Below are 24,653 nucleotides of genomic sequence, written 5' to 3'. Positions count from 1 at the left end.
GTCTTCTGCTTCCATCAAAACTGAATTTATAGTGATGTTAACTTTTTTTCTATTGAAAATTTCCACCAGTTGTCTAGAAAGCACTCAGATGTCTTCATTTCTACTGTAACTCCTGGCATGCTCATTTTGTTAAATTAGCAGCACAAACTACTCTCTTTTGCTACTGGCCTTCTGGATCTTGATCCAGGTCTACACAAAATTGAGAAAGCTAAGGCAGTAAGGCCTCCTACTGGACATGCCCTCATCACACTAGCCTTCTGCCTGCTGGATCCTTTCTGCACCTCCATTATAAGGTGCCACTTCCCTTTTCCTACAATCAAGGGACTGGAAATGTATTCCTTTTCAAACAAAGTAGAGCCCCAGCTCCGTTTTCATTTGGAAGTATACAGAGAAATCAGCGCTTTCAAAACCTTGCTGGTGGGTCATCTGAGCCTCGATTGAGGCGGCAGCTCAGTATGTGAACACACCTTCACCGTTGTGTTCACATCAGCTTTTTAAAGATTTATTTATTATGTATAGTGTTCTGTTTGCATGTATCCCTGCAGGCCAGAAGAGGGAGCCAGATCTCATTAAAGTTGGTTGTGAGCCACCATGTGGGTGCTGGGAATTGAACTCAGGACCTCTGGAAGAGGAGCCAGTGCTCTTAACCTCTGAGCCATCTCTCCAGCCCCCCATATCAACTTTTTTATAATGTGATTGTTTTCGTGGCTTTATAAGTAGCAGCTGCCATTTCTAGACTTTTTTTTTAAACAAACCAGCAATTATTTTACCTAACAATTATCTAGTGTCCTTTTAGTACAAACCACTGACCATTACAAAAATGTCACTCATCAGTTACCTTGTAAGTATATCCTACAACAAAGACCTGGCGCAAATTCACATTAACTTCTGCCCTATGGAACAGTCTAGAAACAGGCAGCATAGGTCCATGAGGGTACAACAGAAGTGTGGACACCCAGGATTCCTGTGGTCCTTTCCACAATGGAGTGCTGACTTCTCTGCAGTGTCCAAGATGACTCACAACCGGCCCATATTCCAAGCAGTAAGGAGCAAACAAAGGTCATGCCACTATTAAGAACACACAACACAGTGGTACTGAGAAATTCAGGCATGTGAGTAACTGAAAATCAGTTTCCATCACAGCACGCTCTGTGAGCTCCGGTGCTCAGGGCAAACTGGCATTCTCTCACACCTCTCCCTCAGCTCCAGGTTCTCACTGAGGAAGAAGAGGTTAACATTCTTCATTCTCCCATCAAAAGCAATAGACATACACTAGTTGAGTGGGTTTTCAAGTGTATTTTATTGGTAGAAAACCAAAATATGGTGATATCGTTTTCAGAACTATGTGAAAAAGATTGTTCCCTTGCAGTCTCCTTACTGTGAAGAGGAAAATGCTAACTTACCTATGAGAGTAACTTCATACAGTATGAAAACAAAGGCAGTTCTTTATCAGGAAAGTTAAAAAGTCAGTAATACTTGTTCCAGCTTCTGAGAAGCAGAGAGACTCAACCGTATCTTTAATTTTCTCCTTTATTAAGGAAATTAAAGTCATGATTCTGCTATAAATTCACGGACCACTACACGGTCTTCACCCTCCATCTCCTGGAGGGCTCGTGCACCTCCCAGGATGCTTGGTCACAGCGGCTTTGCCTGCGCCTGACCCCAGCCTCACTTCTTGATCTGTGTGTATAGAGCTGGCCTTCATCTACATAGTAAAACTCAGCCCATGGTGATCTCAGAGCATCACTCAAAGCTACGAAACAAAAGGAGCCAGTTTTGTTTAAAATACTCCTATCCCAAGTCTCCATTTTTCTGAAAAAGGCAATGCCCCAAAGTTACAGCCTGTGAGAGCCAGTCTCATTTAGAGGCCCCCAGGTGAATGAGCGCCATGATGGTTGTATAGCTATGGAACAAGTCCTCTTCCTTCACCTCGTTACACCTCCTCAGAATAAAGTTCCCAGTGACTATCCGGTCACATCCAATCTCCCCATTTCCAAAGAAGCCGAATAAGGGGACACTAGGAAAAAACTTTCTAAATGCATCAGACTCAACATTCCGCTTGGCTCTGTAGTACTGGACACCCCGACCAACACACGCAAACATGAAGCCAATGGTGTTCTGTTCGGGGATGTTGGCTGCTTTGAGGCGCTGCATGGCCGCCTCAGCAGTCTTGACATCATTCACATCCTCATTGAGGAGAACTGTGGCACTCTGGATTCGGTGCCCACTAAATGACAGTCCAACCACACCTGTGGCATCAATATCCAGAGGGTTCCTGGAAACAAACACAAACCTCGTGATAAATTAGGGAGGAGAGAGCTGCTGCCTTTGACAACTTACACTTTAGTCTGAGATGTATCCTAAGACAAGGATCAAACTAAACTGTTATTAAAAACAGGCAGATCAAAAAGAGGTGGACAGCTGCCTTTTCCAGCCACAAACACAAAGCTAGTATACAAAAGCTCGTCCTGGGTTAGTATTACCCAGCAATTAGCTCTCTGCCCCCTTCTAAATGAACCTGATAGATTTATATATGCTGACACAGAAATACCCACCCTCTTTGTAGTGGTGGTGCTGGCAAGCACTGACACTAACTGATGTCCCCATCCCATGACACCTACATAAAGGCATCTCCCCCCAACCCCAACCACTGTTAAATTATGTATTAAAAACTATATCATCATGGGCGGGCCAGGTGTGGTGGCACATGTAATCCCAGCACTCAGGGAGGCAGGCGGCTATCTGTTGAGTTTGAGGCCAACCTGGTCTACCGAGTGAGTTCCAGGACTGTTTCTTAAACCAAACACAATATTATATATAAATCATGGAGAAAAATTTTCCACTCTGCAGGTTTTAGCTTTTTGTTGACTAGCCTTTAAAGAACTATGATTGCAATGCTTCCTGTCTTGCTTATTGCTTTGAGCCTGAGTTTGAATTTTAAAACTTCACAACTGGAGAGAGGGGTGGGGCTGGAGAGATGGCTCAGAAGTTAAGATCGTGGTCTGCTCGTACAGAGATCCCAGCTTGATTCTCAGCACCCACATCAGGTGGTTCATAACCACCTGTGACTCCAGCTCCAGGGAATCTAATACCTCTGGTTCCTGAGGGCACCTGCAACTCACGTGCAGACACATCTCTCACCTAATTACATCTTTAAAACCCTCTTTCTATTACACTGGTTTTATGCATAAGGCTGGGTGAGCATGTACACAGTGGGCAAAGGAGTCCTTTCTCTTTCCACCTTGTGGGTCCCGGGGATTGAACTCATGTTGTCAGCTCTGGAGTCAAGTGCCTCATCAGCCCTGGTAAGACTTTTTTTTTTTTTTTTTTTTTTGTTTTTCGGGACAGGGTTTCTCTGTGTAGCTTTGCGCCTCTCCTGGAACTCACTTGGTAGCCCAGGCTGGCCTCGAACTCACAGAGATCCGCCTGGCTCTGCCTCCCGAGTGCTGGAATTAAAGGCGTGCGCCACCACCGCCCGGCAAGACTTTTTTTAATCAAAACATTTTGTCCTTACAAAAGAACATGCATGCCAGTAAAAGTTATGAGGCATATAATGAACACTCATTGGGAAGAAACATACATCTTAAGTCTCGATTACATTTATCAACAACTGAATCTCTAGAATGCACAAGAGTCTCTGGGTTAGCAAGAAACTAAGAGAGTCAGGCACCAAGCCCCAGTGGTGCATATACATACACCCCAAATAAATAAAATCTAGTATATACTTCCCCAAACTGAAGGCCAAAGGATCCCAGTAAGATACCCACAGGCTGCTCTTCCCCAGAGAAGAGGAGGGAGATGCCATCCCACTGACAAGTTTTGTGTCAAACACTGACCCATGTACCTCCTCCAGGTACCTCCTCCCGGAAACATGGGAAAATTTAAATGGCTACAGTCTAATCAAGAGAGAATTTGTGAGCCACAGAGATCATCTTTGAGAGGCTGAAGTTTGCTTCAGACACAGTATTCAATCTTCAAGTAACTGTTTAGAAAGATGAGCTTGCAAGGTCCCACTGCAAGCTTCCAACAGCAGGAGTTCTGCTCCCTTGCAGCAGCCCATGTCCACCTTAGCATAGGCACAGACCCCAGCATGAGTCTATCCTCAGCTCCTTCACAATGACTTCCACACAAGGGCCACTGAAAACTGTTTAAAACAAGCTGCTTCACCCTCACCTCAGTTCCCCTTTTCCTTTCAAAACCTAGTCTTCCTTATTTATTTCTCCGAAACCTTTGTCCCACAATTAGCAATCAACTCTATATTGAAATAAAAGCCCTGTGCCTTAATGACTTCTTTGTTTGCAGAGCACCACCACAAGGAGGACCAGAGCTGTAAAATACACCAACAGGCAATGCCGAAGGCGCCCAACTCTGATGCTCTTAAAGGACAATAAATACAAGTTTAGTTCTTTGACTGCGCGCAGAATTGTGTTCAGTGACCTCTTGGCAACAGCAAAATGAAATGATTTGGTACATTAGCAATTCCTTTTCTTTTGTATTTTTTGAGACAGGGTATCACTTTGTAGCCTTGACTAGCCTGGAAGTCATCAATGTAGACCAGGCTGGCCCTGCCTCCTCAGAGTACTGGAATTAAAGGCATACAATGCCACACTGATTCCTCAAATTTGTTTTTAAAAGACCCCAAGTAATGAGAACCTGAAATTTCCATTTACCCGGGGGAGAAAAGCAAAGTGCCCAGGCTTACTTCTCACAAGTCAGTGAGGACAGGTTGTCCACCTGGCCTCCAGCCAAGATGATATTCATGTTGCTGAAAGTGCTGACTACTCGCTGCAGGTAATTGCCGGCTCCCACCTTACAGCAGTTATAGCCAAAGACAAGGACCACGCGAAGCTCAGGGTTATCCAGAAGACCTGCAGAGAGGCGAGAGATAAGCAGCCTTAAACCTGATGAGCTGTTAGTTACCCCTGCTGCCCGGCACCAGTGTACGCCGTGTAGCGCTGAAGCTCTTGGTTTCCAGTAAGAAAAGCTAAACGGCTTCTTGAATGTGATCCAGTCAACGACTCACCCACACAAGGACGCGGTTACAGACTGAAGAGCGGCCCTAGTGGACCATGTCAGGTGGCTCCACATCCCAATTCCATGCATGCCAGTGCCCCGGAGTTTCTAATGTGGTCTAAAAGCAGCTCTACCATGTGCAGGCAGCAGGACTCCAGGGAGCCAGCAGCATCTCATCCCAGAGCTCCAAGCTTCCACCTGAGTCTCTGGGAGCTTGTTTTCACGGCATTATTTTGAAACCGGCCAGTATTACAAAGAGGTGGCTTCTGGGACAGGAAGAAAATGCAGCCCCTAACTACACCAATGTTTCCATTTACCTCAGCCACATGCCTTCCACCGTGATAGGAGGCAGGATCACTCAGCTAGATGGGAAGGGAAGGGAGCACGGCACACCACAGTGCTCAGGCTCCGCCCGTGATGAGTCAAGGATCCCAGCACATTAACACCTAACTCCATGCTAGTGACCTCGAGCTCTGTCTTAGCAAATGTAAGCCTGTCCTGCATCCCAGGAACCATTCTGTGATTCCAGTTCAACTTCTTAGCAATCCTTTAATGACGTGTAAAGACCATGACATGCGACTTTTTTTCGGAGCAGCCCACATCCACTTTCCCCAAATGTCTCTCGAGCCCCATGCTAAAATTTATATTAAAAAATTTCCTTTTAATAAACTCCAACTCTGCTTCACAGCAGCTCATCCTGGGATTCTTTTCTGTGCTGAACTCTAGGAAACTTTACCTTCAGGCCACAGCACAGAGCAGTGGCTTCCCCCTAATGCCGCTGCCAAGACAATCAATTATTGACAACTAGAACTGGCTGGGGCAGAGTCTAAAGTTCTAAGTCTCCGTGTAGTGAAGCACACTGGCAGTTCTGAAGGGCCCTCCCTCTTACAGATGAGCCCGGCACATTGAGAAAAGACCCTTTTCTTTAGTAGGACACATTCTGGTAGGAAGAAGCTGAGGCGCAACAGTCAAGTCTAGTTTAGAAACAAGAGTGTCACTTCCAGGAGTGACTAGCTTGGGACAATGGCATGGCTATTCAAGAGAAGTCAGTGTTAAGAGACACTGCAGGACATGCGCCCCTGACGTCAACCTCTGGTCTCCACACAAATGCACCTGCAATATCCGTGCACAGGGAAAAAGGAAAAGTACCCTCAGTGAAGTCTGGAAGCCACCCGGAAGGGGACAGAGTGCCTGCACCTGTCCAGCCCTCTTCTCCACTGAAGAGGAAATGTGCAGGGCTCCCAGCTTTAGCTGCCCACACTACTGCTCTGTGCTAGCCCTTCCTCCAGCCACTCCTACTTCCCGTTTACACTCGCAGGACAGTGTAAAGCTGTTCTCAGTGTGTATATTCCGTCCTCTGAGCCATCAACCCAAACTTCCCTTTGCTGATACAGCATTTTTCCATTGCTAGTCTTTACACTGGGACAAGCCTAACTTTCCCAAACCTATTTCCTTGTCTGTAAAGTGTAACTAACCTGCAGAGGTACAAGAACTCAACTGCTGACTTGCATATTAGCAGCATGGAAGTGATCAGAGGAAATTCCTAAGTGACACATCTGAGTGCTGATGCATATGGAAGTGTGTCTTCAGGCCAGCTCATCTACACACAGATGCAGAGTTATCGCTAAGTAACTTTGATGAGCACAATGATAGTTTAAGCCCAATCATCTACTCTGCAGATGTAGATGATGAAAAGTCTTCACAACTGCTTTGCTGGAGTAGCTAGTTGCCTACTGTAACAAGTTTTCCCATCAAAGCCTGACACTAGACCTACTTCAAATTCAACCACACTTGCTTTCTCAAACTCTGGAGCAATCTTGACTGTTCATTTCCTAACACTTTGCCAAGTTCATGCCTTCTCTCCTAAACGCCAACTTTTTCTTCTAAAAACTTGTATAATAAATGGTTACTAGGAATATTTTTAAAAACTTAAGTTTTTCTGCTTTAAATAACAAAAATAAGGCAAAATTATTGGTAAGAGCCTACTGAAGATCAAGAATCCCTTCAAAATTCAACTACAATTAAATGCATGCATGAATGGACCTTACCTCCCAACTGTCTATAACTCCAGTTCCAGGGCATCTGGTGTCCTCTTCTGCTCTCCATGGGCGGCGCGCACACGCGCACACACACACACACACACACACACACACACACACACACACACACACACACACACACACGGTACATACACAAGCTTACCAACAGAACACTTATAAAAACATGTTCATCTCAGGTCAGCTAGGACTTCGTGGCAAAGAAAACAATTTGCAACCAATTCTACCAATCACCAGCCTTGTCAACAGCAGCCTAGCAGCCGCCAGCTGGCCAGAATTAAAATAGAACAAGTTAATCAACAAAATGAGCAATTAATAACAATGTCAGGTGTATGGCATGCACCTTTAATCCCCCAGCACTCAGGAGACAAGAAGGTCTCTGAGATCAAAGCCAGCCAGAACTACATAGTGAGATCCTATCTCAAAAGAACAAGTAAGTAAATAAAACAGTAAATAACAACTTACCCACTTCAGCAAGCTGATGTCGTTCGAGTGTTAAATTCTTGGGGTCCTTAATAAAATGAAAGGGCTGAATTTTTATTCCTTCAATTTGAGGGAATAATAAAGCAAAACCAGATTCTCCAATTTCTATTTCCTGAGGTCGATTGCTACCTGATCCCATTGGAGTCACTAGAGAGAAAAGGACATTTCAGGAGGCTGTCCAATAGAAACTGCAGTCAGTAAGAGCCTTAATCAACCCACTGTACCCTCCCAACTGCAGGTCAGGCTCTTATCAAACAGTGATCTTAGAGTAAACAAAGTCCCTGGCAATTTTAGGGGGGTGATCCCTACACCGTACTTTCAAATATCTTCAGAAAGAACCGCTTTTATAAACAGAAAAATCAAGTGTCCAAACTGCCTGCAGTCACTGAGTCGAGATGAAGGGAACTGCTGTTCTTCACTTCCGGTTACCTACATGGCTGGCCACAATTGTCTAACTCCAGTTCCAGGGCGTCTGATGCCCTCTTCTGGCCTCCAGGAGCACCAGGCACACATGCAGGCAAACCGCCATACACATCAATCTTTTTAAGTTTCTAGAAACCTGAACCAGAGGGGTGGGGGGTGGTATTCAGAGAAAAACTCAGAAGACAAACCCCACATGATAAGTGTGAATTTAAAACAAGAAAAGGAAGATTCAAGTTTATGACCAGGCCTGTGATGGTGTCTCGCTGGTTACTTGACAGGACATGGGCACTGTGAGGGCTGTAGATCAGGTTGTGATCTCAGGCAGACCATTCCAGAGCCTGGAGTCCTTTGGCCAAGCAGCAGCAGTCACCCTCTGCTCCTTCAGGAAGGACACAGTGTGACCAGCTTCCTCAAGCCTCTGCCACATGACCCCCGCCCCCCAAACAACCCTACAAGCCCAAGAGGGAAACCTCAAGGGTTTAAATGTGTGAGCAGATGCAGGCCGGTCCAAATGAAAACCCCAGCAGAGGGAGCGAGCCATGCCACAAGCCAACATATAAGTACCCAGTAAGCGCACAAAAGGTATTCAGCACAACCAGTCACTAGAGAGCTTCAAAGAAAACACTCAGAAGCATCTTACACGCTAGCCTGGCTAATATTCGTAAGCGGCGACCCAGGAGCAAGGATGTTCAGCAACCACAGCCCTCATACATTGCTGAGTACAGAATGGTAGAAATTTGGAAAACTAGCCACTTCTTTTTAGTTAAATAGACATCAGTGCTAAGACCCAGAAAGTCCACTTCTTAAGTTTCAGAGAAACTTAAAACTTATACAAAAAGTCACAGCCTCATTCACAATACCTAGGACCAGAAAAACCACAGTCTATCAAAACAAGAATGGGAAAATAAATCTTGTCCCATTTATATCATAGAATGACTCAAACACTCAGCCGGTAAAATGTCTGCTGTACAGGCAAGAAGAGCAGAGTCTTCTCCCCGTACCTGACCCCCATACAAGCACTAAGGTCAGGCAATGGGAGAAGCAGAGAAAGGCAAATCCCTGAAGTTCACTGGCCAGCCAGTCTAGTTAAACAGTAAGCCTCAAGTTCAGTGACCCTGTCTCAAAAGAACAACTGAAGAAGATACCTGACAATCCTCTGAGTACCCCATGCGCACGCAAGCGTATGCACGAACACACTCAAGTTTTAAAGGAATTACTGATAAATGTAATAAATGAATCTCAAAAACATGTTAAAAATATTTATATTGAGTGAAAGAGTCAAAACACAAAGAGGACAACCATTTCTATGACACTGACCAGGCAAAACTAACCTAGCACCATAGAAGTCAGAACACGGGTTATGGCAGGGCCTGTCAGGAAAGAATAAAGAAACAGCTAGGCTCAAAGGACTAGCCGTGAAGACCAGAGAGCAGTAAGACCAGTGTCTCAGTCACTGTTCTACTGCTGTGAAGAGATCCCATGACCAAGGCGACTCTTACAAAAGGAAGCATCTAACTTGGGGCTTGTGCAGTTTCAGAGCCTTAGTCCATGATCATCACGGTTCAAGCATGGAGGCAGGCAAGAGCGGTACTGGAGAAGTAGCTGAGAGCTACATCCTGACCTGCAGGCAGAGAAGGAGACTGGGCCTGGCATGGGCTTTTGAAACCTTAAAGCCCATCCCCAATGACAAACTTCTAACAAGGCCACACCTCCTCATCCTTGTAATCCTTTCAAACAGTTCCACTCCCTGGAGAGAAGCACTCAAAAGTACATGAACCTATGGGGGCCACTCTTATTTAAATGACCACAACCAGCATGAAGAGGACCCAGCAAACACTGGAGGCCACACCCTGACTGGAGCAGAGGGAATGGTATTTTAGCCCCAAACATAGAGGACATAAAGTAGCACCAAGTCAAAGCTGCTTCAGAACAGGGCAGCCACTAAAGGAAAGCTGCTACTGCTACCCACTCGCTGGGGAAGGCAGGACTGCCACACAACGCTGGCCTTTCCTTGCCCACCCCTACTCCTATAGCAGAAAACTTAAAAAGAGAGACATGGCTGCGTTCGAGGAAAGCCACAGTGGATATAACGAAAAGACAAGACAAGAGACTCGAGGAATGAGCACTCTGACCCTACGCAGCCTCCAACAGCAATCAGTAATGACATGAGGGCCACCAGCTATTGAAGCCAACCCAGAAGTGCCAAGACAGCCACAGCCACTGCTACTGCCTTAGTCCAGTTACGTAAGGAGCTACATCAGCTTTGCGATAGGAAGCTACCTGCAAGGAGCAAGAGTGGGTGAACTGACCAGACTGGAATGGCTGCAGGTCGTTCCTAATCTGGGGTGGGGAGAATGAGATCCTTCTCTCCCCGTGAGTGGCTAAGGGAAGTCAGGGATTACATGTTGCTCTTGAGCAGCTGTGAGATCTGAACCATGAACCTCAACAACCTGACAGACATTGAGTACAATTAACACCACGACAAGGATGATTAATGCTATTGTTTTTAGGTGACCAGAAATGTAAACGTGCTTTTCAGGTATAAATTATTCACCAATCTATAGGACCCCACATCACACTAAACAAAAAAGGAACTGTCAATCTCTCTCACCTACAATCCCTGAGGTCACAATCTATTGGGCCCCACATCACACTAAACAAAAAAGGAACTGAATTCTCTCACCTACAATCCCTGGGGTCACAATCCCAAGGATCTGACACCGCTTGGGGAACAGCTTCTCCAGGGCAAACGCCGTCTCCATTGTAGTTCTTTTCCTCGCTGTAACAATACAGCAGCACAATTAGCAAATACCCATCTCTCACTGTCAAATCTGACAGTGTTAGTGGTGCCTGCTGCAATCCTAGCACTTGAAGGTAGAAGCAAGATGATCAGAAGTTCAAGATCATCCTGGGCTGTGCAGTCAGTTTTAAGGCCAGCCTGAGCTACACGTGACCTTGTCTCAAAGAAAAAGAAGGAAGAAACGAAGAAAAGAAGGAAGGAAAAAGGGGTGGGGGTTAAAATAAGTGATTTCCCCATTCTCGTGTCCATTGATTCAAATTCTAAACCTACCCTCTGCCATCACCAGTTTGCCTTTGCCCTTTGTTCATCTACTACTTTTACCCAAAGGCATCAGATCTGCCTCAGCACTGAGTCTGAGAGGTGGTATTTACTGGATCTTTCTATTCAGCTCATGTCACAGCACTACTACTACTTGACTCCAGTCAGTCAGAATCAAGTCAGACAATGTCCAGAGCAAAGTCTAGACCAAAAGGCCCCATCTTGTATTCTCGGTCTCTATTTCCCCTTAGCAAGCCAAGAACGCATAGTGTCTGTAAACAGCTTTGGAACCTCGAAGCACTGCATTATACATGAACAGGTTTGGATAACCACAGCCAGGCTCTCGTTTTAATAAAAAGACGTACACCTGGAAGGTTAAAGTATTCCAAAGCAAGAACATCTTTCTGAAAACCTTGTTCCAGTTGTACAGGAGGTGAGACATCAATCTGCACACACAGGGTTCCTCGGTTCGAGCCGGACACAGGCTTGTGTACTAGGAGCGGAGCCCAAAAGTCTCAGAAGGCTTGCTCTCAGGACTGGGACAATGTCAAAAACAAAACAACAACAAAAATGCAACCCTTGGCCGGGTGGTGGTGGCACACGCCTTTAATCCCAGCACTCGGGAGGCAGAGGCAGGCAGATCTCTGTGAGTTCGAGGCCAGCCTGGTCTACAGAGCGAGACCCAGGAAAGGCGCAAAGCTACACAGAGAAACCCTGTCTTGAAAAACAAAAAACAAACAAACAAAAAAAATGCAACCCTTTTCTCTATATATACCTCTTTTACGGCCACGACACTCTTCCAGGCTAATGAAAGTTTCAGAATCTGCCATATAGAGAACTGTCCGTGGTAGGATGCGAACATTCTGCAAAGAAAAAGAGTGTCTGAATGCTTCTGTGCTCCCCAAGTATGTCCCAGTGCACCAGAGCTGCTGCCTCCCTCCATCCCGAGTCCTCTTCCTTCTCATGGGTCACTGCTACTCTTGTCAGCTTACTTACGGAGTAGGAGGGGTTTTTTTCATGTCAAACTCAAGAAGTTCATTTACTCTTTTAGAACAGACATTTGGTGTACCAGTTAAAGCTGCCTCTCACTTTACTGAACAGGCACAGCAATAAGGAGGCTCCCAACAGGGGATGGGGGGGTGCACAGGCTGCACCCCTCTGGCTTCCGCTGCCAGCTCCCAGTTTACTATGCCCAGACCTGCCCACACTTGAACAGATTCCCTAGCTACCGAGCACCTTCAACTTGTTTCCGTTAAGGTCCCTAGAGCAAACCTCCCAATGTCTGTTCCTAGAAGCCACACCTTCGGTACTTGGGACGTCCATGTGACATCCTTACAGCCCCGCCATTCTTGCTTGTGTTCTGTTTCCACTGAGCAGGCTTCTTCAGACAAGTGTCAAAACAGCTAACTAAATGGAAGGAGAGCTTTCTCTCAAGTATTCTATCAGAATGGAATAAAGACCATGGAGCACAACTTCACTGCCTTGCAATCTGGGGGAGGTCTAGATGTTTCAGAGTAGGTTCTAGATAAACTCATGAAAGACACTGAATACTGTGGTGTGGGGTAAGACCCATGACCTATGGATACAAATTCTTGGTTTCACCTGACATTTTTTAAAGTAACTAGTTGCCACAATTTAAAATTCCACACAATTTTTACATATTTTGGGAAATCTTTTTTGACAAAACTGTGGCAACACTCAGACTGCTTGCCTTTCAGCTATGGCTAGGCAGACCTGCCAGCACCACCAACGCTGCTGAATGACTAGACCCATTCTCATCAGTGGGTTATTTTCAGTCTGCAATTCTGCTGAGTGAAGGAATCAGGGCCTGGGCCTGCCTCAGCCATAGCCAGCAGGGTAACTTTCACCAAGTAGTCAGCCTTTAAGCATCCTATGTTTAAACAAATACACAAGCCTTGTCTTGGAGTCCAAGATTCTTTCTTTCTGGCACTCACACAACTCCATTTCCCCTCCTAATTCTCACTAGAAACTGACCACGACAAGCCTCCAAATGAAACACTCACTGTAGTATGAGGCACCTGGCACTACACTATTCAAAGAAGTTACAAAGGGCAAGCTGTCACATAAAAGTTCAAAGTATTTCTAAGAGGAAGTTAATCAACTTCCCTTATATCTATTAAAATACTCCATCCACGAGATGATTTGGAAAACACAGAGAAAGCAGCATATATGACTTAGACAACATGCTTCTGTCTCACCATGAGTTTATCTGTTTAAGGCTACTACTATATGAACTTTAATAGTGACATTATGAGAGTTCTTAACATCCATTGAAAATTTATAGTCGGATACCGTAACATGTTATATGCATTACCTTTTTACCACTTAATCCTTACAAGAACCCTGTAAGAATACAAGAGAATTATTGTTCTCACTTTTCAATGGAACCTAAGGCTCAGAGAGGTCAAAGCCAAATTGCTACCTTGAGCCAAAATATGGGTTATCATTTAAGACTCTCTGTAGATAACAACCACTACAACGTATGAAACTCACAGCCATAGAAGAATAATGCCCACTGTGGTAAAAAGTTGCAAACAATCACAGGAAGTTTAAAAGGGCATTAAAAAACAAAAACAAACACACACAATCCTATTCCCCACAGGAACTTTTACTAACATTCTAGCTTCTTTATGAATCTTTCTTTATATTAATCTAGATTACACTAAATAATCTAATGTTTCCAACATTTTAAAATTTTTATTTCTTGTGTATATGTCTAAGTGTGTGCCATGCATGTGCAGGTGCCCTCAGAAATCAGTTGTAGCTACAGGCAGTTTTGACCCACTAATGTGGGTGCTAGGAACTGAACTTGGGTCCTCTGGAAAAGCAGCAGACTCTTTTAACCATGAAGCCATCTCACCAGCCCCTTAATGAAGCTTTTCTCATCACTGAATGTACCTTGTGATTTATGATTTAATCACTTCTTTTATGAATCAGCAGGTTGTTTTAAGCTCCCTCGCTGTACATGAGACTCCAAAGAACACTTCTGTGGAAAATGCTTTGCTAGTATTTTGAATTTTCCCAAATAACAGATTTTTAAAAACAGTGACTGTAGGGTTTTGATCAACGTATCAGAGAGAAACAATACTCCAACAGGCCTGGGAGATGCTAGCCAGCTTTCTGGGTATAAGTTCAAGAGTCCAAAGAGCAAAGAAGAAAGCCTCTACAAGACAGCATGGAACCGAAGACACATACTCGGGACAGGCACATTAAAGATGACAGTCAGAGCTGGAGACCCTGGACAGATCAGAGTGACTGCTGTTCTTTCAGAGCACAGATTCATACAACTCACAATCAACTGTTAACTCCAGCTCCAAAGGATACGATGCATTCTTTTGTCCTCCATGGGCACCTGCACATATACAGACAGACAGACAAACAGACACACACACACATACACACAAATAAAATCTGGTTTTGGTTTTTTTTGTTTGAAGAGCCAGGTTTCCCACCATCAAAAAGGGAGATATAAATATGAGCAAAGAAGAAGTGAGACAAAATCTTATTTGGGTTGGATGCACGTAAGGGAACTCATGAGTTTCCATGTACTAACAGAAATATAGTTCCAGATACACATATGGTCAGCTCTCTCTGCATCTCTCTCTTCATTCAAGGATTCAAATGTGGCTATTTAAAAAAACAAAAAATGGGGGAGGCATCTGTACTGAGTATGTACAAACTTTTCCCTTGTTATTATTTACTAATATAGCCAACTTAGAGAAAGCAGGTATTAATAATCTAGAGATCTGAATTTAAATGTGAGGCTGGGTTATACAGGTTAACACAAATACTATGCCACTTTATGAGGGACTTCAACACGGGGCAACTAATACCCTGACAACACGGAAGAGCTGCATCTGCATATGCATATACATACACTTATACATATACATACACATATACACACATACATACACATATACATACACATACACATACATACACATACACATGGGCTATCTGAGCTAGAAGCAGCAAACTCTAAACCAGTGAGTATTTACACAGTACAGATCTTAGATGCTAAATACCATTTCCCACTAAAAGAAACCAAGACTATTAGAGAAACCACTCATTTCTTGAATGAAACAGGCAAAAGAAAAGCTAAAAACATCTGGTACCAAAAAAAGGCCATCCCTAAAAGACAGTGAAGCTGGATTGGGAGCTCACTCGCCAAACCAAAGACAGTGTGAGCACAAAACAGATACAGTAACAGATAAATCTCTGAACAAGAGACAACAGCATATGCAAATAGGAAAACCAGAGGCCACAAGGAAAGATGCTGGGAGAAGAACACACCCTTGCTTTCCCATCATTCCTGACAAAGATACAAAATTATCTAATAAGCCTCAGTCACACTCAATTTGTGAATGTTCTACAAATTAACTGACCTTGAATTTTCTTAAGTGTTGAGGCTGGTAAACTAAACAAATCAAAGAAACGTGCTTTTTTTAGTGAAAGTCACTGGGAATTGAATACTTTTGCTATCAAGAACAGTACTGGGGCAAAATCTGAATGGGAGGCCAAAAACTAGACAGTAGTATGTTTGAAGTCTCTTACTGAAGGATGTATTTGTTCCTATCAGCTTTTATTTTGGTGCTAAAATTATTTCAAATTTGACTAGTGAGAGTCCCTTCAGGCCAGCTTCAGAGGTCTTTCGAGGTAGTGCATTATCTTAGTTTAGTTTACTATTTGGCTTACATATCCCTGGTGACAGTCCACTAAAGGAAATCAAAGCAGGAACCTGGAGGCAGAACTGAAGCAGAAGGCTTGCTCAGTGTTTTCATATACCCCAGGACCACCTGCCTAGGGGTGGTCCAGCCCACACTGGGCTGGACCTTCCTTCTCACACCAAATATTAGTCAAGAAAACTCCCTACAGACCCGTCTACAGGCCAATCTGATGAAGACACTCACTTGAGGTTCCCCATTCCCAGCTTGTGTTAAGTTGAAAAAAAAAAAACAACAACAACAAAAAAAAAATCTCTAATCAACACATGCATTGATGATAAATTCCCAAGCTGGAGGCTGCACTGTGGTTGAAGAGAACTTTCATGTTTGCATATTATACATACTAAGGGATAAAGAGTAACAGACCATCAAATTGGCCATTTCTTCTCAAGGGTCTCTGCCACTCACTGGGATACCGGAGCTTCACTATCAGCTCTATAATCTGTCTTTACCTCCCCATACTTTCCTGGATCCAGGGATACAAATGAGAAAGGACTGTGGCTTAAGTATTTAGGTAGAAGATTTAGTTCTTCTAGTGTGTGACCCTGGGCAAAAATGCCTTCTTTGAAAACAGAGACAAGTGAAGGAAGGGTCTGCAGAGCGTTTTAACAGTGAACACCTGTAAACTTCAACTGCTCAATATCTAATAACGAATAAACCGCAGCACGCCCTTACAAAACCTGACACTATCACAAAGTCTTTCCAGACCACGAGCAAAGGCCCCCAAATTAACAAAAGCAAAAGCATGTATCACAATCGTGATTTAAAAAAAAAAAAAAAAAAAGTTTTCAAAGATGGCCCACCAGCCCTGCAAATGACTGTCCGCGGCGCACACCCATACTTGCCTCAAGCGCCTCTGCTACCACGCGGACCAAGCAATGTCCTTCCAGGTTGCCGGCCTCCGCCACGCCCGTGATCCAGGTCACGCTGCGGTGGGTCCGCAGCACTCTGCGCACACACTCCCTCCATAGGCGGCACACTCTGGGGACGCAAAAGCACAAAAGGTTGCCGCCGGGCGGGTCGTTCCCGCCGTCAGCAGCGCTGCAGCGGCCGAACGCCAGGAGACCCGTGCAGGGGTCCCGGTCTGGGCAAACCCGCCACCCACGGGGACGAAAGTCCCCTGCCCCATTGGCCCTCACCCGGCTACCCGCAGCAGCGCCTTGGCAGGCAGGAAGGTGAACACACGCTCCACCACCTCCGCGAGGTTACTCAGCACGTAGGTACTTCGCGGGTCAGTAGAGGAGGAGCCGCCGCCGCCCACCAACTCCATTCCTCGCCTACCGGCCAGAAACCCTACGGAAGCTCGGAAGAACCCGAGCAGCCGGCACACCACCGCCCACCCGAGCCCACTGCGCAGGCGCGCGCGCCACTTCCGGCGGGCCGCTTCCGGCACTGGATTTACAGCAGCAGCGGTGCGTCGAGTTGTAACGCCCGCAAAGTTCCGCCCGGAAAGGAACGGTGCAACCTGGCCATTGGGCCGGCTGCAAGCATTCGATTTATTCGGTGAGTCTGGTTAACACGTTAGCCCTTAAGTTTTAAACGAGTTAGCATTTTAAATAGCACTCCCCATTCTTTGGCCACTAACTGTAATTGCTGCTAGAAGCACAGGCCAAACCAGACCTATTTTCACATAGGAAGTATTATGCTTTGACACGTACTAAATCTTCAACCCGGAGCTACTGAATCACAGGGAACGAGGCCCAACAATCTTAACTCTCCGGTGGTTCACGTACCTATTCCGAACCACAAACGAAAACAACAGTAAGCGCAGCTTCATTCCAACTGAATACAGTTGCTTCCTGATTGAGGGGGCTTTGGTCCCCAGCTACTTGGTCTGGCCTGGTGCTTCTTGTTTTGGCCTCATGACCCTTTACGCTGTTATATTTACCTATTAGAACATTTTGGATTGGGCATGGTGGTTCATGTCTGCAATCTAGCAAGCTGGAGGCAGGAGGTTCACAAACTAAAAACAATCTGGACTCCCCAACCCCAAAATATTTTAACATAGGATAACCAAAACACGTTAACAACTTGGTATTTTTTTTTAATGGAGGAAAAACTCTTAAGAACTCCCCATCCCTCAATAACAAACTGCCACTTTGCTCTGAAAACCTTATAGGTACTTAATAGCAAACACATAAATGCCATACAGTCTCCAAAAACTCCACTGTACACAGGGAATGTGTGACAACTCAAATGCTTTCTGTTAATAAAAACCCCAGCAGGTCTCAGGGTCTCCTAGAGTCCTACTTTCAGGACTACTGGCCCCAAACTACTCTATGGATCCATTGGCAGGGAGGAGGCAGCGACACATGATAAGGACTAGGGGAGGCCATGTGGTTAAGTGGAGGACTTCCAAAGATTTTCACACCTAAGGGGACCTTCAGAGAGGGCCACTGTTTCTGAATGAAGTAGGGTGGACAACATCCAGACATAACATTTAAACCAAAGATGAAACTAGCATGGGAAATTTCAATCAAGAAGAGACAAAGGGTATTATCCAAACATACTGGGCCTAGAGCTTTCCTCCCTCGGTGATTCTTACAAGATACACTGATAGTGGTGTGTATAAGGGCCATGAGCATAAAAGTGCTAGTAATATCTTGAGAAAATTAGGGATATTAATTCAAATAGCACTGGAGCCACAAGTTCCCAGCCAGCCAGCCTGGGCTGGAGAGTGGGATAGTCAAAAACAAAAACAAAAACCCACAACAACAAACAAAAAACCCCAAACCCACATGTATGTGAATTTAAAGAACGTAAAGGGAATGGCTAAAGAAAAACTGAGTGCACTACGTGTGTAGTGCAATTCTCTAGGTTTCCTGCCTCTCATTAAATCAATCTCCATCTCCGCCCCTGAAACCTCCCCACACCCCATTTCTCTTAAATACCCTACACTAGAACTTCAATAGAGCCTAAAGACACCTGAATCATAACATTTCTTATGAGGGAAAGGTGACAAAGCAATTTTTAAATGGTTCTTTATTCATAAACTTGATGCAAGTTTACAAAATTTACTGTACATTGCCAAATAAATCTGCAATGAAAAATAAAATCCAAAAAACAAAGCATGCCAAATGTGCAGCTGTCAATCTGCTAGCCATGAGGATATGAAAGAATTCAACAATGTATTCAAGATTCTGCCTTAGGCTTAAGGAACTTTATAATGCTTTGAAGAATTCTGCCTTGCCACTTGTTATCTGAGCACTGGCAATCATTTAAAGGTAACCAAGGGAGCAAGAATACCAGGTATCTTCACCTGTCCTCTTAACCAACAGAACAGAATCAGGAGAAATTAAAAACACATACAAAATGCACAAGTGCCAAGTTTCCTGAATGTGGTTTACAAAGTTAAAAAAAAAAAAAGAATCACAAATCAAGTGTATAAGAAACACCTTTTGAGCTGGGCAGTAGTGGCGGACGCCTTTGACCCCAGCACTCCTCTGTGAGTTCGAGGCCAGACTGGTCTACAAAGCAAGTTCCAGGACAGCCAGAGCTGTTACACAGAGAAACCCTGTCTCGAAAAGCAAAAACAAAAACAAAAGGAAACAAGCTTTGTACTGGTTTGTGCAGGAAAATGTGCTTCTGGGTTTCTTTTTAAAAGTGCTTAATAGCTAGAGTTTATACTTAAATCAAATTCAGAATTTAAAAAAAAAAAAAACTATTACCAACCAAAGAGGACTGATTCACATAAGGCAAAAATGGGAAGTACATTGATTTGTGTCACATTTTATAAAAGAATTAACATATGCTGAATCCCTAACTGGTCTTCTGATGTAAAAGCCACTGGATGACTACAGCAAAAAATCTCAGGGTCTCCAATTTAGGTGTCTTTTATACTTCTGCTCAAGGAGTCTGTCTTTGTGCCAATCACTTCACAAGTTTATTAGTTTATCAATAATTGCAACACCCCGTTAATAAGTAGGAAGGTAAAATGACCTCATACTTCAGGCTCTACACTGTGGCTCTTCCCAAGAAATGTTGAACCAACAGGAGGCAGGTTCAGCCCAGCAGGACTCTGCCATCCCAGTGGAAATTACTGCTCACAAATGGCTGGCTCACTTTGCTTTACTTAATATGATACAATACAACTAAGATCATACTTCCAGAAACAGTTCAGACCTTCACACAACCATGAAAAAGTTAACAATTTAATGAAGAGGCTTCCTGTCATAATTTTGGCAATAAAAAGATTTCAGACCTGAAAACACTATGGTTTAGAAGACCTAAAATTCCTAAACCAGTATTGACCATCAGTTAAACTTTTATTGGCTCTAAACGAACAGGATTTTGCAAATCTTCATACCCCATAGGCTCAATATAGGAAGGTTACTGTAAATTCACAGCTGCAGTAAACTGATGCTGACTTCCCTGCTTGCTTAAAAGATTTCACTTTTCAAGAAAGAGGTGGTAGGGAGTGGCTATTGTGTGTACTTATCAGGAAAAATACAGTAAAGGCCCCACTGTTCAGTCCAAGATACCTAAAGTGAGCAAAATGAAAAGGCTGTATCTGGATGTCAGTTGACAGATTATCCACTAAATGATCTATTAGCTAATGTCTTCGGTACTGCTGTTATACGGGCACTCAAAAGCTTATGTCTGCACGTTGGAACGATTTTCTTTAAAGCAACATTGGTCCAGACATATGTCAGCGTAGTTAGCCATCTTCCTTTGGAGGTGTATACCAGCCTGAAATAAAATGGAAAAAACATTAACTACTTCAGTCCTTGAAGCAACTAGGAAAAGGCACTCCTAAGATCAGGTCCAGTCTCTACTCATAATTTTGATGTTTAACACTTAAGTGATGTAGAAACTTAAACTTGCTTTTTTGTTATTAATCTAGCATTCTGATATGTTCACAGTATCAAGTCACTGTTTATGAATAAACGACACTTGAGTTTTCAGCATCTCTATATGAATGGTATACCTAGCTGATAATGACAGTATGGAATAACAGTAGTCACATGCTAACCTTCCATTTCAATTTTGCATTTAAAAGAAACCTGGCAATTAGAATTAAAAAAAAATTAATAGTCATCATATTAAAATTCTAGCTTTTTAAGGCAGTCCATCCCAGAGTCAGTAATCTCATAATGTATGTCCAGACATCAAGTTACATGTGATAAGCACACCATTTTATCTGTCAATTTAAAACAAATAAAAAGATGAAAATTTTTGGAAACATTTTAAAATTGCCATCTCTGATTCTGAATCCACTGCTCTTTCATCAATGCAGGGCTTACACACACACACACACACACACACACACACACACACACACACACACACACTCTTTCTATAAACATCTTTGAATGCCAATTGTAGGTTTTGCCTTAAGAGAGAAAAGAGGAGCAAACATGACTGTTGCTCATACTCCACACAAGTCTAAACTCTCCTAGAAAGGCAGTTAGATGCTCAGTCATGCCTGGTACAAAGCAAGCATTGGAACATACTCATCTGATAAACTAGAAGTGATATTATGAAAGCCTGGACTTAACCTTATGTTGTAAGACCTTCCTTTGAAGCCTCAAGATTTGGTTTTGAATATTATTTCTATAAGGAATCACTGACAAAGTGTCAAGTTGGCATTGTCATTAAAATAAAATTGAGTGCAAGATACAAATCTAAACATACAAACTAACATACATATGTGTGTACACCTACACTTGAGTGTGCATAGGCCAGAGGTCAACATCCTGTGTCTTCCTCAATTGCTCTCCCCTTTTTTTGGACACAGGGTCTCAAGCTGGAGCTCAATAATTCAGAGAGCCCCAGAATCGTCCCTTCCCTGTCTCCCCAGAGGTGGGATCAGAGTCCTAACTAACATGTTTCTAGAAAGTTAGGACCATTGACTACAGATGCCTACCTACCCTAAGGAGACTCCTTCCTTCTGCTCCACACAAAGGCCTTTCATTTCCCTCCGCTGCCACAACGACTTCTTTGTTCAGAGCACCTGTTACAAAGTGCTCTGCAGAGGCACTATTCTTTTTCCTCATGTTTATTAACAGACACTGCCAACTTTAGAGATGAGGAAACTGGGGTTCAAAGAGACCACAGAGGCTGGTAAAATGGCTCAGCAGGTGAAGGTATTTGCCACCAAGCCAGACCATCTGAGTTTGATTCTCAGAACCCACATGGTGTGTGTGGTGGCAAACACATACACACAAAACAAGTATTTCTTTTCTAAATGAATCACAGGACTTTTTCAAAGTCACAGAGCTAAGAAGCCACATAAATGGCACTTGCAAATAGGTCTTCCAAGCCAGGCTAAGTACTAGTACAAGTACTAGTTTCTTGTACACTTCTCTGGAAGATTTTGCAAGGACATTCATGCACAGCTGTTGTCCAAAGACTTAGCCTGTAATCCCAGCTACTGGGGAGACTGAAGCAAGATTCTGCAGAGTGATCTCAGAACCAGCCTGGGCAGCTTAGTGAGATCCTATGTTAAAAAGTGAAACAAAACAAAACAAAAACGGGGGAGGGAAAGGGAAAAGAAAAGGGAAAGGAAAAGGAAAAGGAAAAGAAAGACAAGGCAGGTGACTCAAACAGCAAACCTGAATCTCAGTAGTAGAATGTTTTGGCCTGGTGGGGTTCTAGGTTCGACCCTGAGGGAGGAAGGAAGGGAGGTCTACCCAAGTACTAATCTGAAGATGTTTCAGAAGCAGATAGCCATGATCCTGCTAAGCTTGCTCAACTACAATGAGAGCTCCTATACAAAGTTGCTTGCACAATTCTTTTATTTACAAAATATATTTCAATTGAGCAAAGGGATTTATCCATTAAGCTAAATTCTTGGTTCTGACTCAATGGCATTTAGGTCAAGTCTTCAGAGCACAGAAAGAAGCAGTGTTAAGATTTGTTGCAAGATTATGAATACAGTTAAGGGTTTTTTTCCCACTGTAGTTAACAGTACTTGATAAAAAATTAAGACAAAACCACAGGAATGAACAAGGCAAACACCAGCATGCTGTGTACAACTTCATGAATGGCAGTAAGTACTTATTGAATTAAACATACCATTTTTCTCATGTATCTGTACAATGGAATTATAGGATTGTTGGGCCCGTGCTAGATTATACTGATTCTGAAAAAGAAATTACACATTATTAAAACAAATCTGCAGTCAGATGAAAACCATCAGAGTGAATTTATGATATATCACTACTGTGTTTAACAAAATCAAAATTGCACTTCGCTAAAACCCCACACACTTCAGAGTTGTTTACTTTTTTTTTTTTTTTTTTTTTTTTTTTTGGTTTTTCGAGACAGGGTTTCTCTGTGTAGCTTTGCGCCTTTCCTGGAACTCGCTTTGGAGACCAGGCTGGCCTCGAACTCACAGAGATCCGCCTGGCTCTGCCTCCCGAGTGCTGGGATTAAAGGCGTGCGCCACCACCGCCCGGCTCAGAGTTGTTTACTTTTAACATCTTCCTACCACTGGTCAAGCAGGAAGGTTTACAGTCCTAGTGTGTGTCTCCACATTGTCAATTCAAGTCAAAGGAAACATGTTTAGATGAGTAACACTCAACTCTTTCTTCTCCTTACATCCAAAAGAATGGTCCATGGTACTGCTTTCAGCTAAGAAAACACTAAGCACTGTGAATCTATATATTTGTAGTTAGAAATATAAAGAATGCCCACAAGTGCCACCAAGTCACCTCCTTTGGTTAAAATAAGGAATTTTCTCTAAGGAGCCAAGTTCAGACTGAATTTTGTCCCATAAGCATGAATGGCTTACACCTTAACTTCAATTAGTATCAGACATGATCTCTGTAACAGCTCGCCCCACCTACAGCATATCATACAACTTGTTGCACAACAAATACACAGTACAGAAGAATAACAAAATGTAGAGACAGTCTCCCTTCCCATCCCCACTTCCCCTACTCAGTTGACTACATTTACTAGTTTCTTGTACACTTCTCTGGAAGATTTTGCAAGGACATTCATGCACAGCTGTTGTCCAAAGACTAACCCTGTGCTTGCCAAGTATGGGCAAAAAGCATCTAGAATGGAGCTGCTGCATCAAGAACAAGCCTTTGCAATGCTGAAGACTTGCTCAATGCTTCACTATGGACTGCCAAGGCCAACTGTGTGCACCTCCAAGTAGCTTCCCAGGAGTCCTTCGGCACTGTTTCAAGCCACATCCTCCCTGTGGTTTCAGTTTGCTGGTCTACTACTGAGTGCAGCTGAGAAGGTTTCTGTGCATTTGTGAGCCACTTATGTTCATTTCTGGACCAGTTGTAAACAGACCCTACTTTCTACAGAGTAATCTTCTAAAGACATAGACACAAACACGCATGGCAGAATCATATCAAAGAAAAATTTTCAAATACTTTCATGGGCTAGAGATATGGTTCTGTGGTTAGGGACACTTGCTGCTCTTCCTGAGCACCAAGGTTTGATTCCAAGCACCCCACCCAGTGGCTTCCAAGTCCAGTTCGAGGGATCTCAGGCCCTCGTCAAGCATGAATATGGTGCACAGACATTTAAGAAATTCAGGCAAAAACATCCATACACATTATTTTTTTTCCACAAAGAGAAAAATAAAAGAGAAATAGACTAAAAACAAAATATATACAACGTACTCTCAGATAACCATGAACTACTGTGCCTACTCTTCCAAGCCAAGTATCAGCCAGCCTCCACCATTTTGGACAGCTGACACAGTTGATGATTAATTAACTTCCAGTTTAAGGCACTGTTAGGTCAGCAGCAGACTTCTTTTTACACCTTCAGTAATCTCTCCCTGTTCTTCATGTTGGTTTGACTCCTTTCTAACAATGAGTTGGATTTTTGATTTGTTATTCTGTTTTTATTTTTGTAAATTAGTATACAAGAAACTAGCTATCAGCATTTTTTAACAAGGTCTGC

The 24,653-nt window shown here is 43.6% G+C and overlaps 3 protein-coding genes across 7 annotated transcripts in view; 1 reads left to right on the top strand and 2 right to left on the bottom strand.

The window, feature by feature from the left end:
• Positions 1–4,695, top strand: part of Nrg4 (neuregulin 4) — a 73,132-nt gene extending 68,437 nt beyond the window's left edge. The window contains exon 7 of the mRNA XM_052760902.1: positions 4,303–4,695. The gene's annotated coding sequence lies outside the window, so the exon portion shown is untranslated. The remainder of the gene's footprint in view (positions 1–4,302) is intronic.
• On the bottom strand, positions 1,282–17,144 carry Fbxo22 (F-box protein 22). Its single transcript, XM_052760837.1, has 7 exons — positions 16,922–17,144; positions 16,628–16,763; positions 11,810–11,897; positions 10,660–10,755; positions 7,536–7,700; positions 4,703–4,868; positions 1,282–2,275 (listed from the first exon to the last, which is right to left on the bottom strand). The coding sequence occupies exons 1-7, from the start codon at positions 17,050–17,052 to the stop codon at positions 1,858–1,860; spliced, it is 1,200 nt and encodes a 399-aa protein (XP_052616797.1). The 5' UTR covers positions 17,053–17,144; the 3' UTR covers positions 1,282–1,857.
• Positions 17,145–18,746: 1,602 nt separating this feature from the next.
• Ube2q2 (ubiquitin conjugating enzyme E2 Q2) overlaps positions 18,747–24,653 on the bottom strand; it is a 59,754-nt gene continuing 53,847 nt past the window's right edge. For all 5 annotated transcript variants that reach the window (XM_052760887.1, XM_052760868.1, XM_052760852.1 and 2 more), the window contains 2 exons: positions 22,800–22,866; positions 18,747–20,471 (listed from right to left, as the gene is read on the bottom strand). In XM_052760887.1, the coding sequence (XP_052616847.1) occupies positions 20,440–20,471; positions 22,800–22,866 (99 nt within the window). In that variant the 3' untranslated portion in view covers positions 18,747–20,439. The remainder of the gene's footprint in view (positions 20,472–22,799; positions 22,867–24,653) is intronic.

The sequence above is a fragment of the Peromyscus californicus genome, unplaced genomic scaffold, assembly GCF_007827085.1.
Source record: "Peromyscus californicus insignis strain IS unplaced genomic scaffold, ASM782708v3 Scaffold_11__1_contigs__length_118956290, whole genome shotgun sequence".
NCBI classification, from domain to species: domain Eukaryota; kingdom Metazoa; phylum Chordata; class Mammalia; order Rodentia; family Cricetidae; genus Peromyscus; species Peromyscus californicus.
The sequence above is the reverse complement of the archived record's forward strand: the minus strand, read 5'-3'. Positions and strand labels throughout refer to the sequence as shown.